The sequence below is a fragment of the Rhodnius prolixus genome, unplaced genomic scaffold (assembly GCF_049639745.1).
Source record: "Rhodnius prolixus isolate KJV_2025 unplaced genomic scaffold, Rpr scaffold_10, whole genome shotgun sequence".
Lineage (NCBI taxonomy): Eukaryota > Metazoa > Arthropoda > Insecta > Hemiptera > Reduviidae > Rhodnius > Rhodnius prolixus.
This window is the reverse complement of record NW_027411615.1, coordinates 18,518,383-18,532,549: the sequence shown is the minus strand read 5'-3', so window position 1 is coordinate 18,532,549 and position 14,167 is coordinate 18,518,383. Positions and strand designations below refer to the sequence as shown.

At 28.7% G+C, this 14,167-nt stretch overlaps 2 protein-coding genes and 1 long non-coding RNA gene across 11 annotated transcripts in view; 1 reads left to right on the top strand and 2 right to left on the bottom strand.

Moving 5' to 3' along the window:
- Window positions 1–1,354: 1,354 nt before the first annotated feature.
- Window positions 1,355–5,916, bottom strand: cni (protein cornichon). Its single transcript, XM_074132982.1, has 6 exons — window positions 5,655–5,916; window positions 5,347–5,469; window positions 5,192–5,260; window positions 4,999–5,111; window positions 4,266–4,409; window positions 1,355–3,397 (listed from the first exon to the last, which is right to left on the bottom strand). Exons 2-6 carry the CDS (start codon window positions 5,425–5,427, stop codon window positions 3,370–3,372), a joined length of 435 nt encoding a protein of 144 aa, XP_073989083.1. The 5' UTR covers window positions 5,428–5,469; window positions 5,655–5,916; the 3' UTR covers window positions 1,355–3,369.
- A 7-nt stretch (window positions 5,917–5,923) lies between these two features.
- On the top strand, window positions 5,924–9,150 carry LOC141456734 (uncharacterized). Its single transcript, XR_012459943.1, has 2 exons — window positions 5,924–6,111; window positions 6,841–9,150. It is a non-coding gene; the product is annotated as an uncharacterized lncRNA (long non-coding RNA).
- The window catches only part of ari-1 (E3 ubiquitin-protein ligase ariadne-1), a 16,611-nt gene continuing 10,560 nt past the window's right edge, over window positions 8,117–14,167 (bottom strand). For 8 of the 9 annotated variants that reach the window (XR_012459939.1, XR_012459940.1, XR_012459938.1 and 5 more), the window contains exon 12: window positions 12,827–13,977. The gene's annotated coding sequence lies outside the window, so the exon portion shown is untranslated. Of the gene's footprint in view, window positions 10,917–12,826; window positions 13,978–14,167 lie in introns of those variants that run through there. The other variant, XR_012459932.1, reaches the window with a different exon arrangement.

Sequence of the window (14,167 nt, the reverse complement as noted above, 5' to 3'; positions counted from 1 at the left end):
TATTAATAAATGTGGTCTCATAAAACACAATTCAGTTAAAATTTGAGGCTCAGAACCACTATATCAGCAAAGAAATTTTTTTTTGATCTTAATAAATAAACCAATTAATTGAACTTTGGAAAAAATAAAAGTTACCTACAATTTCAGATTACTTACTTACTTTCCTACATCTATATATTTGGAGAATGCATTAAGAATTCTATAGAATGATGATTTCCCTGATTATCCAGTCGACTCAACTGTACAGTTCTTCATCTAGGTTGAAATTCCTAGAGTATTGATTAAATGCTGCAAATCCAAATGAGAAGCATCAAAGATACTGGTAAACCACAGGGTTTGGCGAACGCCGTAGTGTTGTTTGCGGCCATTATAATCGCTTAAATATTAACAATCTTAGACCAACGGCTAAGAAATATCCATGCATCAAGATCAATGTCTTTCAATAAAAAGCCATTATCGATTAACTTTTGCCTAATACAGTGCACTATTCAAATTTAGAATTACTACAATTTATTGAGCTGCCGTTTAATTATTATAAAAGATATATGTGCGCAAGGATAAACTTTTTGTGCGATTTTACCTTGTACTTTTTTAGATATGTAGCACAAAACAATCTTTCTGCATGTAAAAGATCCAAATACGGTGGAAGCTGACCAACTAAATAAATAATATTTTAATCCTGAGATAGATAAAGAGGATTGTAAATGGCTTTCAAAGCTCTTCAGTCTGCCACGGTATAAGCATATAAATTTATTTTAAAGCCCACATTTCCCTATACCTAAGAAAACGAAATCTAAATCATTTCAATCCTTTTTCCGTGCCTAATGTAATTTTCTTTAATAATCCCCAGATTGTGAATTTGACTAAACAAACAAAAAATATTGCACTTAATCTTAAAAAAAAAAAGTGTAAGTAGAGATTTTTTAGAGGTTCTGGATAAAAGACCTCAACAGAGTATTACTCAATGATAAAATTGATTAAAGAATGGTGCAGCAAACATAGAGTACAACATTAAACTGTTATATTGTTAGTAAATTACTACAAATTGTACAAAAACAAAACTCTGGCGTGAACTTTTACAGAATTTTCTCTGATCATATTTTTGTGCAATTAAATTTTCTTGTTGCTTGCTTGCAGTAAGAACACTATTTTGGAGAAAATAACAGGAGCCGTTTCCGGAAAATATCTCAGAAGTGACAAATCGATTAGTAAAGTGATGCTTCCAGTTGACAAGCTTGTACTATCCCCAAGCTTTTGTGTTAATGTAGACAAAAATATATAGTCTAATTTGCAAACATTCCAATCGAAACATATAACAAGGAGGAAGAAATTTAATAATAAAATAAACATAATATGTTGTTAAAAATATTTATTACATTTTAGTACTTTATTCCAGCTTTGCTCTTTTGTTTCTGACCTAGTTTGCTAAAAAATTAACCACAAAATCGAATAATTCTTATAAATCAAACAAATTATTCTTGAAACATCAAACATTAAATCGCAAAAAAAAGGAAAACAAAATTCTAGTAATATTGGACCAAATAACAATAATGTATAAACATCTATATAGCAATAATTATTAGTAATTGAAAACAAAACTATAATAATCGTAAAACCATACGATCTTCTTTATTTATTCTTCTTGTTTCTTTTTTGTGACAGCTTACTTTGTTGACCATTTTGTTTCATCTACTAATTTATTTTATATTATTTTAAATTTAGCGTATTAGCATAGCGGCTCTTTATTAATACGTCATTAATTATAGCCACTAAATAATACTATATCAATGTATCTTTCAGATTACAATCAAGTCGGATGACAAGGGCGGGAACTCTAAAGTTTACAGTAAATATCTGATATCAACCTTCAATTAAAATATAAGACCCAGATAGGAGATCGAACAAGAATTCATAAAACAGTATTATTAATATTATGATTACAAATATTAGTTTAAAAAAAAATAATATAATATTGGTAGTTTTAACTGACTTTATGCACGAGAAATTAATATCAACTTTACGAAAGATAATTGCTTTTAGGTCCAAAATATAATAATTTGGATTTTATGAAGTTTAAATTTTGGAGATAATAACGCGAATTGCGGATATTTTCTAGGTTGGTATGAACTTTTTCTTCTAGCGCTTCGTGTGAAGTAAAATTGCGATGGTTTAAGCCGTGTTGAGCGAATGTCCCTTGGTAGATTTACTACAAAGTTGATATATGTGAGACTAGGAGTGACCAGATTTAGAGTCGACCACGTTTATGATGGCTGGACGCTAAGGAGGATGATATCCACCGGGTAGCCATAAAGTGGCCAACAAAAAGATGAGGAGAACAATAAATAGAACCACTACTACCTTCACTGCTCAACCATTAAATAAATCTACAGCTTTTAACTGATATCAAAGAAAATTTTGTTCAAAAAGATTATTATCTGAGATTTAAACTGTACACACACACACAAAAAAAAAGTCAAATTAGTATATATACAAAAAATATATACATAAATATAACGTACGACTCGAAGAGGTGAAAATATATATTTACAAACAACTCAACACCATAAGTTATGAGTAGTACTTAATATACTTTTTCGATTAACACTAACATCCTGAGCAAATTAAAGTGAGTCAAAGTCATGTTTAGTACTGTAAAAAAAAAAAAAAAAAATCAAATAACATAACTTTCATACTAAATAAAGTTTACCTTCTTATATAGCTTAAAAATTTAAAAAAAAAATTAGAAAGTATGCAATATTTAGAATAATTTGGCGATTATGAACATTTTGAACCGGGATCATGTAACATTATGTACTAAAACTTTATTATCATTACATTCAAAACAAGTGGGCAATGAAAAGCACGCTAATTTTTGTACTAATCTAAATCTATATTAATTTTCTCCTCCGTCAACAATAAATGTTATTCAAAGTATAATAAATTAGAGGAGATAACTTATGCAAAAAATATTACAGTTTCTGCAAATCTGCAATATGCAGAATTAATGCTACGCAAATTTAATACAAAATTTGTTACGTTAAATTTGTTGAAAACCCTATACTTTTGCTATTTTTTGAATTTTCTTTGTTATTAATTTTTAAAGATGTAAACAGTCCATAGTAAAAAAAAAAACAAACTGGCCCCACAAGGATGATAAAAAAAAGTTATTTTAAAACAAAAACATAAGTAACACAATTGTGTAACACAAGCTTCGTACTTAATGGTAGCCTTGTGTTAAGCTGCAAACATTACTAGTCTCAGACATCTGCTGAATCTTTCCAAAATAAAGAGTGAACAGAACAAACTTCTTGGGTTTTTTTTTTTTTTTTTTTAAATATGCCATGTCGAGTGATGCCATCATTATTTTTTCTAAGCAGAAATAAGGGCATGAATCATTCTGTAAGAAAATTACAAAAAAAATAAATTACAATTTTAATTACATAGGTTAGGAGTTTGAAGCCATATAGAAAATTAAAGTAAATTAAAATGATTTATTGCGATGATATTATTCGTTAATTTAAAAAAGAGGAAATCTACATCTCTGGTCAAATTTTTGAGGTAAAGTTTACGAAAATACACATAAGAATAGGAATGTATATTTTTATTTTACTTTATTTATTTATTTTTTGACGTGAAAAGACTCCATCAGATTTTAGGTGGAAAAAACAGATGTAAAACTGATATTGCATTTATTTATCATATTAATAAAGGAGGTTTTAGACAACCAGCCGAATAGAAAATTTAGAGAATAGATTTTTTTTTAATTGTACAGACATCTGCTGAATCTTTCTAAAACGAAGAGTAAACTGAACAAACTTCTAGAACTTTTCTTCAATGTGCGTTGGTTAATCATTTGAATAAAGTAACGCGGTTATCGCAAATATTCGGAAAGTAATGCGTTATTAAGACTGTTTGAACAGAGAGACTGTGTCGGGCAACTCCAGAACAAATAGACAGCACCAATTTTGATGTGCAAAGTGAATGATGTGATTCTCTCTAATATGATTGGTTGCCTCATGGATAATTCGTATAAAAGCGATTATAAAACTGATAATTTTAAGTCTTTTAGTGAGTGGTCCATATTCTTAAAAGGTGATGGAACAATTATACATTAAACCAAACGATATCTAAGAAAAATCTCAACATTATAGACTTCCTGAGACCCACAAAAATATATTTCATTGAAAAAGGTTTCGATCAAGTTGAGTCTAATAAGCAGACGAAGTAACATATACTAAATTAAAAATAAATATTTGAATACTCACCCATAAAGATAATAAAAAAATGAGAGTAAATAAAATGATAATTTAACCCATCCTTCTCGTTGACATGTTGTTAAAACATCAGTATTCATTATGTTTGTGGGATCATATAACCCAGGTCCTGACATTACAGGTCTCTTCCGATACCTAAATCATTAATCATAATTGAAACATTGAATAGAGCAAATTTATCAACAACCTTGGTGATTATTTTTAAAATTTCGAGATTCGATTATTTTTATTTGTTTAATGTAACAAATTCATTACATTTGTATCTGTAAGAAATTTATTATTATCTCTTTTTGAAGGCCACAAAAGCTCTTTTACAGGCTGTGGATTGAACTAGCAACTACTCCTTACTATCTATAACAGAACTTTGAGAGCAGGCTAAGGTACTTCGGGCAAGTAGATATACCCAGAACACCCATTAAGGATTTGAGGCAAACAAACAAGAAGAAGGACAATTTGGGAAAAGAATTTATTGATGGTAAACGGGTTTTAAGCAGTTTAAACATAAAGATGGTTGAAAGTGAAGGGGTACGAAAAGGCTAAGCACAGGAAGGAAAGATAAGCGTTTTTTTAATTCCCTATATTTCCGGGATGAAGAGTAATCGTAATATTAGTGGTCATAAATTTAAAAAAATTCATAAGAAGCGACACAATTAACGTATTCATTTCATTATGGATGCATGCAAAGGCTTTTATGCTGTAAAAAATCATAATTTTGTTCACTAACCTGTTTATGTGATAGGCTATTAGTGGAATGTTTAGGCACAATGATAACCATTCGCCAGAAAGTAAAAAGAGAATATTGAAGAAAATGTGTAACAAATATTCGGGCAACACCAACTGGAAACAAATAAGAAATTTAATATTTTTAAGATCAATAAATTAAATCAAAAAGATCTTTCTTATCTTTCTTCACTTACTGGATTCAAACTGTTGCACTGATCAATTGGATTTTTATAGTCTGTTTTCAGTTCATCGAAAGCTATTACCTGTTCAATTTGTAGAATAATGAATAATTTTGATTTTATGAGCTCTAACATCAGAGTAAAGTGTACTCATAAGTAAGCATACTTACATGAAATATTGAAAAAAAAATTAAAACCGCGTCACCAATTAAAGCTATTATATAGGACACAGCAGGAAAATTGAATGCCATTTTACTTGTAAATAACTCAGTCTTAAAACCAAAAACACATGCCTGAAATCAAATGTTTATGGTTAAAAACGGGGAAAACATTAAGGTTAATTTAGTATAAAAATAAATTTAACTAATGCTCATTTTAAAATTAATCACCAAACTGAAAGTATTCTTAGCAAGTAAATTTATAGTTATACATTGTATTGAACCGAATGAAATTCATGCATTATACACTATGTGTTTACCTTAAATTTTTCTTCATAAAATCTGATACTTAATTTTTCGAAGTATTAAGTCAACCAAGACTCTGCCAGAAAGATTATTTCTTCATTCTGCGCTTTTCAAGCTTTACTTGCAAACGTGTAATACTAAAAGGAAGTAATTGTAGAACTAAGCCGGCTAATTTACTGTTGGCATCGTACTGTGCGAACAAAAAAACAACAGATAACTCCTCGCTCCCTAGGTTATGATTCATAAATTACTTATGGTTTCATAAAGTCCTTGTTCCAGAAGTGTTAAGGGAGATAATAGTATTTCACATTATCGATAGAAGTTTTACATCGATATGTTTTGAGTTCGATTTGAGAAAGAAATCTTAAAACTCAAAACTAACCTCCAAAATTGTGACACGGACACAACTCTGGGGGCTGAAGGTAGAAATAGCCAAGCTTAAAAATGGTGACAGATGTTCTGTATATTCAGGTGAATTAATTGAAACTAAAAATAAAAAATTAATAAATAAGTCGCGCCAAAAATATTTTTTCACAATGCCAAGCTTACGAATGTGGCTGACGTAATTCTCATGATTCATCTTAAATAAACGGGTTCTGGTACAGTGAACGCTGAAATTAAAATTCATTCCATAAATTTTTAAGACTATTCAATAACAAAGTAAGATTAAACAAGATTATTCTGCCGACTAAATCAAATGATATCATTTTTTATCTGCAGCTTATAATTCAGTCTTTCCAAAAAAAAAATACTTCTTTTAGAAGTCACTCTCAAGGCTGCTTCATCTTCTATTCTTTAAGACCACCATCGTGCAAGGCATTTAATATATTAAATATTTAATATTGCATCTTGCAATAGGAGGTCCATCTACTTTACTTAATTAGACGAGTTAAACGTGGATATCTATGAAAATCTCCAACGGATTACTTATGGTCCCAAGGTGGAGCCTTAGAGATACGCCAGCCCTACCTTACCTCTAACCATTCTTGTCGAATGGGACTATAGCCTAAGGAAGTATCTAGATACATCTGGGTTAATTATGAGCAAGTTATGGATAGAAGAGAAGGAGATCTTAAAACTAAACCTCCATGACTGGAGTGTTAAGATCTTCCTATTTGGGTGGCAAAGTTGGAATACATCATTACACTAGATCGATTTATCACGCCGAGGGTAATAAATAGAATGAATTGGCTTGGTTAGGTTCTAGTGTACCTGTCATTGGCTGAAATGAAACCATCCTACAGTGATTTAGTACAAAGTTCGCAGCAAATATGTGACCCGGTGATATTCTACAATCAGCCCAAGTCAAGCGGAAGAGGCTTAGGAGGCCCTCGTCAAAACTAAAGACAGGCTACTTAGTCACAGAGCTATGACTGGAGGCTCTACCACTACCACATCTAATACTAAGGTTTTGACAGAAATTCATCAACCCGAAGTGAGACTTCACTGATGCGATTTTTTATTATTCTCAATTTTCCTAAAAGAAAAAAGGTTGGAATGATTAGAATAGTAGTTTAAGTTTACATTAACATGAAAGCACTGAGAAACAAAGACTTCTGAAACCGATCTGGACATAAAATTTCCATCTCTTTTTGGCGTATTATTTATCTCTCAGCACTAACAGAAAGTTTAGTACTACGCTGTATCATAAACTTTATTTATAGGGCCCACAATTCTTCCTGTTCATGCAGTTATCATCAATAAAGTAATAAAGGAGAAAAATATAAGTACAACACAAAATATTTAATATTTATTTTTCATTTTTTTTTTTAACTCAAATAAGTTTACAGTAATTGAATTTATAATACAAATTATGTTATAAGTCTTTGGGTACTTTTTTTGCATATTGCCACGACAAGTGCAATCACAAAATAATAATAAAAAATAATAAACAAGTAATCAAAAAAGTAGTTGACATTTTTTAGTTTTAAAGAAAAGTAAAAACTTTCAGTATCATTAAAATTACTGCTAAATATAAATTTTCATCTACTGAAAAGAAACTTATTTTATGTAGGAAAAAAGTAAAGAACACTTTTTTCAATATAATGTAAACAAAAAATTATTTTGCTATTTGTTATGTTGTATAAGTTTCGCTTATCATTAGGAACATTATTTCAAATGTTTTAATTTAAATATATGTATATATTGTTTAAATTTAAAATATTCAAAGAAAGTTTATTTAGAATCACAATTATTATAACATTTAACACTTAACCAGTTTTTTTCTAATCAAAAAACTGAACTGTTCCACCTCTTTTTTTCAAGCAAAAATATAAAAAAAATTGAAATAACTTTTATTGAAAGTCAAGTATTTATTTTTCTTTTTTAAAATGTCAGGTTTACTTCCGTTTGTTTGTTTAAAAAACATTACTTATTAAATAAAATTAAAATATGACTACTTTCTTTACATTGAAAACTTTAAAACGGTATTAATGCTCCTAAGAAAACTGAGGAAGAAAAATAGTTCATTTATAAATTGTTCTTTCTTTTTCTTTTTTTTTTTTTTTACTTAAATTTTCCTATTAATCTTCATTACTCTTATTGAAGATACTAAGTTTTAAAATAATAAAAGAAAAACGGCAAAATAAAGAAATAATATATCTATATGACTAGCCTGGCAACTTTAAATATATATATTTATCAAATAAAAAAAGACCTAAGGATTTTCCTTTTATTAAAAACGTTTTTAATCAAGAAAAAATATATTAATAATTAAAGTAAAAATACATTTTCATAGATAATAATTTTTCCTTGCTCGGATGTGTTTGCAAACCACAGGAGGGCAAGCATTTAAAATAAGAATTTTGAACTGCATTATTTAATCACGGAAGAAAAAACAGCCGGTAATTAAGAGATCTTACAAAACAAAATCACGAGTAATTAAATTTTTATACGCTTACTAAAATGAAGGGACTACAATTGAACAATAATAATAAGTAACCACTAATTTCAGCTAAAACAGACCCCAACAAAATGCTTGAACATTGCATTTTAAATGTAAGATATCAAAAGAAAAGAGAGCAAAAATATACTTAAATTTCAGGATGCAGAAGTACATCGAATTTACATTTATTTTTTTATTGGATGTGGATCGGGATATGCTATTTTTAATTAAATAAAATCTATTTACAAGTATAGATTTTGTTTCACCTTCACAAAAAAATTAAAATAAAATAAAAAAATAACTAAAATGATAATAAACCAGCTACACCATGATTGTCGCAAGCACTACATCAAGAGGCTGAGGGGATAATATATACCAATTCCTAACAGATTTATATAGCAGATGAAATGTTTCATTTAGTCGTGGTAACATGGTTATGTTCAAAAGAAAAATATTTACAAACTTAAGTTTAAATTTTACACAATTTATACAAGATGCTTGAAGACAAAAAATTATACATTAAGCAAATGAGGCATAACAAAATGACAGAAAGCTAATAGTGGTTGTGCTTAACTAAACAAAAGTAGGTTATTAGAGAAAATAACATTTGTATATTGGTTTTTAAACCATATGAGAGGAGATCGATGCAGAAAAATAAGAAAAAAAGTTAAACGTTCAACTGACGTTTACCGAATGCTTGACCCATAAAACATTTATAGAAAAAAAGTTTTAATATTTTAACAGAAATAAAAAGTTATTCAAGTTGATTTCATGGATCATAAAAATAAAATAGTTGAAACAAGATTTACAGAATGGGTGTTTTACATTTACCAAATCAATATTTAATAAAAAAAATATGAGAAGAATGTTCTTTAAATTTGTATAAATATACAAAAAAAAAAGCATATTTCCCAATTCAAATTGTTGCTTAGCAGACGAAATTATCATATGAAAGATATATGTATACTTTTTATTTCAGGTGCTTTTATTGAAAGTTGATAGAACGCTGTTGTTTAAGTGACTCTCAGCTAAGAATGAGATGGCACAAAAACGATAGAGAAATTAACAATAATTTAGCAGTTTAAGATGAGGTTCCTCTTAAGCAGGAAGTGTGAATAAATTTATAACAATTAATTCAAGATTTGGTAGCGTAACTGATAATGGCCCACATAATAGAAATTTTTTTGAGAACTTTAATACTTTAATTTTATATTTCTAACGCATGTACATTTTACACAATGATTCAGTGCACCGAATTGGATGGAGTTAGCCAATTCCACCAGTGTGACAAACTTGCGATTAATTTCGTTTTTAAAATGATTAATTATTACGAAATTTAGCATTATTTCCAAAAACGTTTTAAATTTAACCATGGAAGAAATATTTCTACATCAAATAAAGTTTTTGGGTACTTCTTTGTGAATAATAATTATGTAAAATAATGTTTTTGTATTCTCTTCTACAGTTAACTTTTGAAACAGACGAAGTAAATTCTCCAGCCTGTGAATGTTACGATAATTTTTATACAAGAGGATACTTTCATTTAGTTTATTATTACAACGGATACCCCAAAAAGACATTTTGTATCAAACTAAAAAACATCAACAGATTACAAAAAAAAAAAAAAAATGACTCCAATGAGTAATTCAATAGCTTTGTTTTTAAAATTATTTTACTGATAAATATAATCAATCATAGACCTATTTTTGGCACCAGGAAAAAATAATATCGGATTTATTTAGATACTTATATATTGAGCACGAATAGCTAAACGTTAAATTCGTTTAAGTTATAAAGGCATTTGTAAAGGAGAAAAAAATAGTATTAAAATTTCGTATCTGGAAGTAAGTAGCTAAAGCAAATAATTTTATTTTTATATTATTTTTTTGCATTTTAAATTATAAGGAGAAATAAAATATATAGAAATGCGTTCATCTTTTATCGCTAAAGTCAAATGTTAGATAACATTTCATCATACTTTTAGCTCTATGTTAAAACTTCTGATTGCATCTTTACAAAATGTTTTAATGACAAGTTATAGAAATTTAAAATAAAGAAACATTATTAATTTTGTTTTTATAATTGCCACTGAGTTATACTCCTTTTACTGAGGTTTTCACATATACAAGACCGATACTTCCGGAATGTAAGGATAGTTAGTTGTTTTTCAACGATGCCTCTTCGGCTAGGACATAATGTATAAATCTGGACTGCACAACTGCATTACTTCTATTACTGTTGGATTAACTTATTGGAGAAAGAGTATTTCTAAAACACTTTACAAGTTGCGTTATAGATCACTTTTTTTTTACATAACAATCTGCGTCCCACTTGTTCGTAACCCTTCCGCTAGGCACTTCCATTTCTAATTCTTACTAAATTCTGAAAAATACTGAAGAGCGTGATTTTTAAGTATTAATATTTTCCTTTCTTGTTTTTAGATTTTATATATATAAGTATATTAATTTCGCCTATTTTGCAATCCTTTCATAATGAAATAATTAATTTCAAACAAATTGTTTTCATAATCTATTCTCGTGTGAACAAAACCGATCATTAAATAGAGCATTTAGAGGGCAGATTTTAAAAGTATTTAAGTTCCGATGGATATTTTTCAAAATATTAAGGTTCCAATATGTCCAGTTAAGAGGTACTATTTTGAAAGGGAAGCAATGCCAGTGATCACCACTGAATAAGGGCAGTTAAAGGGTTAACATAGGGCAAGTTCGGAAACAATAAATTTGAGCATTTTTATAATTTTTCTAGAACAACCTGACTTGTCAGCTAGTGTTATAAGAACTGCTAAGATGAAAAACTTTCAATTCTATTTACATTTCAACCATATTGTGAATTATGAGAATATATAATGAATTTATGAAAAATAATAATGAAATTGATTATGATTTTAAATGAAACAAAAAAAAATATCTTTGAGCAAATTAGATTTCAGAAATTTATGGATAATCAAAAAATACATCAAATAACAATGGAAGGAATAATATTCTTTTCAGATTATTTTACTTTATTTTTTTTTTAGTCTAATACAACGTGCTTGGTTCGGCGTTAGGGTGGAAAAAGCTATGATTTTGGACAATCTGCTAATTTAAAGGCAGTGATGAAGAGTAAGAAATTAAAATGAAAGCCCACTTAGATGAATGTATATTAATGAAACATCAAAACAGTTACTAAGTGCAATAAGTGCTCGATTATATAAGTGTACTGAAGAAAGTCTTTCGTCTCTGAATTGAATTATAAAGATACTTGAAATTACTCCAATCCAACACCTAACTTAACGGACCAAAGTTTTAATTAAGATTAAATAAGTTTAATTTATTTTCAGGTGCTAGGACGCGATCGCAAAGATATCTATTTCAAATTACGAGCATGTTATTATTGTTGTCTAGTTTCAATTAACAATAAGTTGGCCGCCCTAACAAGCAATTAATAAACATGGTGGTTATGGAAAATAAAGTTTATTGGGCTTCTCTAAATACAAGAAAAAAAAGAAAATGAAACAGAACGAAAGTATAACGAGACACAGCACTTGACACTATTTTAGCTTTTGAAGCAGCAATTACATTAATAAAGAAACAATAATTCTTCTTAGGATTAAGGAAGACACAATCAAAAGTTGAAAAAAAAAAAAGGAATTAAGTAGAACAATTTAGAACTGTACTAGCAAAAACAGGCTAAAATTTAGGAATGTGTTCAAAGAGAAACCAACAGCAAGGAAATAAATTAGTAATCAATTGCTGAAGTTCAGCCAAATGTGCTACAAGCAGAAGGAGTTGGTTGTAAATAAATTTTGAGCGCAAGGACATTGTAAAACGGAATCTTTTTTTTTTTAAGGCACATCAACATCTTAAGTCACTGGTCGCATAAAGCCTTTTTCAGTGCGCTGCCAACTTCTGAATAATATTCTCTCAATACAGAGGCATTGTCTATCACCAGACAGTGAGTTGTAGTAAAAAGCTTCTGGAAACAGAAAATTTAAAGGCAGAATTCTAATCTGGTATCTCCCAGTAGAAATCCAGTGCCCTAATGATTGAGCCCTTGACTTTTATAAAAAATTCACTCTAATAAAAAGTTTTTTAAAAATAAAATAAAAAATTTAACTTATCACCCACGACCACTTGTGATAATCTTCCAAATGAAAGAAAAGCTACTACTTTATAACATAATTTAAAAAAAAAAAAGGCCAATTTGAACTGCACAACTGTTTTCCAAGTTTTGCTTCTCGTGTCTGTTGGGTTAATTCACGGTTTGGTTGTTGAATCAATGTGTTTTTGACTTTTAATCGCATTTTTTTTTTTTAACGTTTAATCATTTATTAAAGGAAACAGCCACAAAATTACGAAAAATCTTTACGAGTAAACCTAAAAGGAAGCAATTGTAGACAAAATGTCCCTTTTAGGACCATTTGTATGCTTTTGAACCTTTGAAAACATTCCTGAACTTAGACCGTTTAACCAAAGAGGTTTCGGGGGGAAAAAAAAATTTTTTTAATAGGGACAACTATTGTTATTAGAAGAGTGAACTAGTACAAAAGGAAAGCACCCGACCCTGTATGGGAGTATTGTATTAGGATTGTTAGAGTAGGACAAACCTTATACTGCCTTGACATGACTCTTAATCTAAAATCTTTGAAAGTAATTTCGCAATAAAGAAAACCGCTAACTTCGTTAACTTTTTGAATTAAGAAGTTCAACTTTCAATTTAAAACATTCAAAGCAAACGCTTAATTTTTTTTTTTTTGTTACCAAATTAAATATAGATTTAAGTATCCTTCTTAACAACCCATACTTGAATATGCGGTTGGATCGACAGTGCTGAAGAATATCGCTGCTTTAATCATCAACGAGTACGCTCATTTTATGAAATTTGGCCGGTTTTAGATGTTTATTTTTCAGACTCTTTACATAAAGTTATTTGGAGAATTTGATTTCTCGTTTAAATACTTGCATTTTGAAAGCTTGCGACAGAAACATTGAAAATGGAAGTCAAATTTATTGTAGGTACGAACGCGTTGAAAACCATGCTCTAAAGAATATGGACAATAATCTGAGAGAAAGTAGAGCAGAATTAAATCTGCGATATATCGGAAAATACTATATATATAAAATTTTTTAGTACTTTCTTTAATATATATAATTTTTAAATATATTACTACTTTGCAGTGAAAAACCACAATAAAAACTTCTTCAATTAAAAAGTTTAGCTGGCATCTTTTATTAAAGAAAAAAAATACGAGTAAAGAAATTTAAAATAAAAATGATTTCCTCACTTCCATTCGTAGTTTTCTATCTAATGAAAATTTTCTCTTTAGGAGAGAAAAAATGAAGATATCGATAAACAAATAACTTTCAAAGATTTGCTTTCTTCAATTTATTTTCATCCATGCCAATTTCAGGAACAACATATATAGATAGGATATTTTTTCCATTACACAAAGCCTGCGAATAAGAAATATTAGATTCAATGACTTAACGAAAAACAACTAAAATAAAAAATAAAATAAATAAAAAAACCGTGTAAGGGGAAAAAAAACAATACTTAGAAAAAACCGAAATAACATTCCAACGACAACAATTTATGACCTATGACCAAGATTTAACAAGTGCATAACAATAACATTTTTATTCT